General features: G+C 30.7%; 1 protein-coding gene and 1 long non-coding RNA gene across 2 annotated transcripts in view; one reads left to right on the top strand and one right to left on the bottom strand.

Moving 5' to 3' along the window:
• LOC107628195 (lysine-specific demethylase JMJ25) overlaps positions 1-682 on the top strand; it is a gene marked incomplete in the record, with an annotated part of 4,655 nt that extends 3,973 nt beyond the window's left edge. Inside the window, 2 exon segments of the mRNA XM_016330978.2 lie at positions 116-235; positions 352-682. Of these exon segments, the coding sequence (XP_016186464.1) occupies positions 116-235; positions 352-423 (192 nt within the window).
• LOC107628206 overlaps positions 1-2,716 on the bottom strand; it is an 8,376-nt gene extending 5,660 nt beyond the window's left edge. Inside the window, exons 1-3 of the long non-coding RNA XR_001617640.2 lie at positions 2,516-2,716; positions 2,369-2,423; positions 2,136-2,236 (exon numbers count right to left, since the gene is read on the bottom strand). This is a non-coding gene — a long non-coding RNA (uncharacterized LOC107628206). The remainder of the gene's footprint in view (positions 1-2,135; positions 2,237-2,368; positions 2,424-2,515) is intronic.

Raw genomic sequence — 3,816 nt, 5'->3', positions numbered from 1 at the left:
ACCAAGTGAGAAATCTCAAGGTGAAATATCTTCCACACAATTTTGATTGCATTACCGTGGAGCTCATTTGGTTGTATCTGTTGTTCTAATATCTATGTTCGAAAACCTTGCACAGTCATGTACAAAAGTTGCTGTAGACTTTGTGTCGCCGGAAAATATCCATGAGTGTCTGCGTTTAACTAACGAGTTCCGTAAGCTTCCGAAGAACCACAAAGCTCGTGAAGATAAACTTGAGGTGATTTGTTTCTTGAATATAGTTTCTTCTGCTATTTTTTATCATGATGTTAGCTTCAAAACTATGTTATGTAAGAGATGTGCAATATTTTTCTTCTTTTTATGGTGATGGAACAGATAAAGAAGATGATAGTGTATGCACTTGATCAAGCGCTGAAAGACCTGAAAGCTTTGGTCATGTGTTCTTGACTTGACTTGAAGAAAGTTGCTGCATTTTACTGTGGTCATGGCTGATTTTTCAGGTTGATGTCAATGTGGAGAAGTATGTAGAGGGTTGGTGGCACTCACAATAGGGTGATTCGAATTGTTATTGTTGTCACATTTTGGGGAACAATTTAAATTAGTTTTGCTTTCAAACTCCGCAAAGGAACTTAAAAAGTAATGAATTTATGGTTAAATACCTTGTCCTTTCTTTTTTTTTCTTTTTATGTTATTTTATTATTTCTATTCGCTTGTAAAATACAGAGAATACTAGATTTTAACCCATGCGATATATGGTAAGTTGTTAAATATTATTATAAATTTATAAAAGTTATAAAATTAAGCATAATGCGTACTATTGTGAGCATTGCAATTTTGTACTGTGGAGAGGTGTTTTCCCATTTATACCACATGTGCAATGCATGGTAAAGATTAAGAATTTAGAAGGGTACACGGGAAAATATTTGGGATAGATAAAAGTATACCTAAAAGATCTGTAAATATCAAAAATTATTTTGGATAGACAAAAGTGTCATGTTGTTTGTTAGTAAGGATTTGATATTTACAAATCTTTGGTGTGTATTTTTTTCTATTAAAAAGAGTTTTTGAAATGTATTTTGATATATATGAATTTTGTTGTGCGTTTATTTCGATTCAACTCTTATATATATTTTTATCTATTTATTCAATTCTGAATTTTGAATATAAACTAATTTATATAATGATTATGTGTAAATTTTTTTAGTTAATGAAAAATACTTCAAACGAACCAGCGAATTATAACTCAAATGATATATAGTCTCTCCATCCTCACTTAAAGATTTCGAATTCAAATTTCACTCCTAATTTTGAAAAAAAAAAAAAATTAAACGATAAATGATATACTGCTTAGTTAGAATCTATGAATTATATCTTCCTTTTTTTTGGGTACATATACTTTCCTATCCTTAGTGTTTGGAATTGGTTTCATTTTTGCTTTAAATATTTTTCATTTTACATCTAATATTTAAATACTAATAAAATAATTCTAAAGAGATATATTTATAAATGTTACTTCACATGTTTTACTACTAGATTAAAGTACCATGAATATAAAACTTTGCCTATGAAATAGACATACAGAAATGTGAATGAATCCTCTCAATTATTAAAAAAATTAAAAAATAAAGTATGATCTCTATCTCATTTTTTTTAAAATCTTAATTTCAACCATTGTTTTACTCCTCAAAATAATACCAAATACCCTCAAAGCAATTTCATATCAATCTCATCTCTTCCATAACATCCTTATGCTCAATATTTCTCATTTCCAACTCAATAATCAATAATCAACAGCAATACAAACTCATCAATATATCATTATTATCATTCATAATCATTATCAATACTTATAAACCCAGCACTTTTACATATACTCTACCAAATCAACAAATTCATTCAACAATTTTCAATCAAATACAATCATTATTTAATCAATGTCATGATCATCACTTATTATCATCATCAATCTCTACCATCATCAATAATCATTCACCAACCCGCATCAACAACATTAATTACCATATTTTCATAATAAACTCAACATTTTCACGAATAGTACTAATCCTTAACAATTCCATCTGATTCAACTTAACCTACGGTCACATAGCTTAAGTTTTCATGTAACATTATATATTTTCTACGAGAAACCAAAATCATACCTTAGCCGATTCCTCCCTAAACTTGGAACGCCACAAATATCACTGTTACCAACGCCCAAAGCACCACATACTCACCAAACAGAAAACCAGCCTCCAAAGTCCTAAAATCAAGCTTTCAACATCACCAATTTGGTTCCAACACATATAATCCAATATAATACCAAATAATATTACTCAAAATCAATTTAGGGTTCCGAGTTATTAAAAATTCACAAGAGTTAGAGGTTTCTCACCTTACCAATGGAAATTTGGGAAAAGACCCGACAACTCCACAAAGCTAATTCGATTCTAAACACCGAAATTCAACAAAATTTTAACACAATAGCTCAAGATTTTTGAAAATGAAAGGGTGAGTAGATAGAAAAGAAATTGAGGCTTACCTTCCAAATTGTTCAATGGGTTTTATAGAGCTCGATGCGGTGATCGCATGGCTGTAAACGGTGCGACGATCGGAGATCTGGATTGAAAATTATGGTGGAATGAAAATTGAAGTGAGTGTTTAGAGTTCTTCCTTACTCCCCTCTTTTAGTTCCCCAACATGTTTCATTTGTGAAAAGGGGAAGGAGCTGAAGCTCTTTCATTAAGTGTCAGTTGGGCTGGGCCATGGGCCCAATATGAGCCCGGTTCAATCGATTTGGTTCGTTTAGCTCAATTTTGAGCTAAAATTTTTGAAATTAGTGTTAAATTTTATATTTTAATTATTTTTACCATATTAAACTATAAAATTTAATTTTTTAATTTTTTAAGTAATAATTTATTTATTGACTAACTATTTATTAATTTCGCGAATTTTACAGATGATAAGAAGAGACCAATGGAGTGTGGTTCTAATGGAAGTCAAAATAGACCAAAGTCACGAGGAATGAAGCAATTCAAATGCTGCAATGGTGATATGAGAGGGCAGTCCTAGAAGAATCAAGTTCTCAAGGATGTGTTGTAAGTACCTCTTAATGATGGAGAAATTCTATATGGAGGATTAGCAATTAGTTCTGAAGACGGCAAAAGTTTACTAAAATGTCTGGATTGTAGATTCAGGAGAACATTGCACATGACTTTACATCGTGATTTGTTTTGTACTTATGAACCTGTCTTGGAAGAATTTGTGTTCATGAAAAATAATCATACCTTTTTGGAGTGGATACTGTTAAAATAAAAATGTATGATGGTTCTATTCGCTCACTTCAAGGAATAAAACATTACAATCAATATTATTAATATCAACAATTACCATCAATATTATTAATATCAATAATATTATATTTGCATAATACCACAATTAATCAAACTCCACATTATCATTATCATTACAATCACAAATCACAAATTCACATATATCTCCATCAAGCTTTCATGAACTTACCCAACCTTAGTCCCCAGCCCAAATCTCATTCCATTACTAATCATAGCTAACCCAATATAACAATTTATCATTTATATTACCACATTCCAACACCTCTAAAATCATACAATCTCAATTCCAGTTCAAAAACCTTGACACTACAATCCTCAATAATTTGCAACAATTTTTCATTCACTCAACTAATCACAAACACATACAATTTATTTCAATTCTATCCTAGGGACAACTAACCTAGCTATTCACATAATTTGCATAATATATACTTGAAACTCAAACCCATACCTGAATATCGGCAGTTCGAATCCTTGTAGCCTTTCCTCG

The sequence above is a fragment of the Arachis ipaensis genome, chromosome B01 (genome assembly GCF_000816755.2).
Source record: "Arachis ipaensis cultivar K30076 chromosome B01, Araip1.1, whole genome shotgun sequence".
In the NCBI taxonomy this organism is placed as follows: Eukaryota; Viridiplantae; Streptophyta; class Magnoliopsida; order Fabales; family Fabaceae; genus Arachis; species Arachis ipaensis.
The sequence above is the reverse complement of the archived record's forward strand: the minus strand, read 5'-3'. Positions and strand labels throughout refer to the sequence as shown.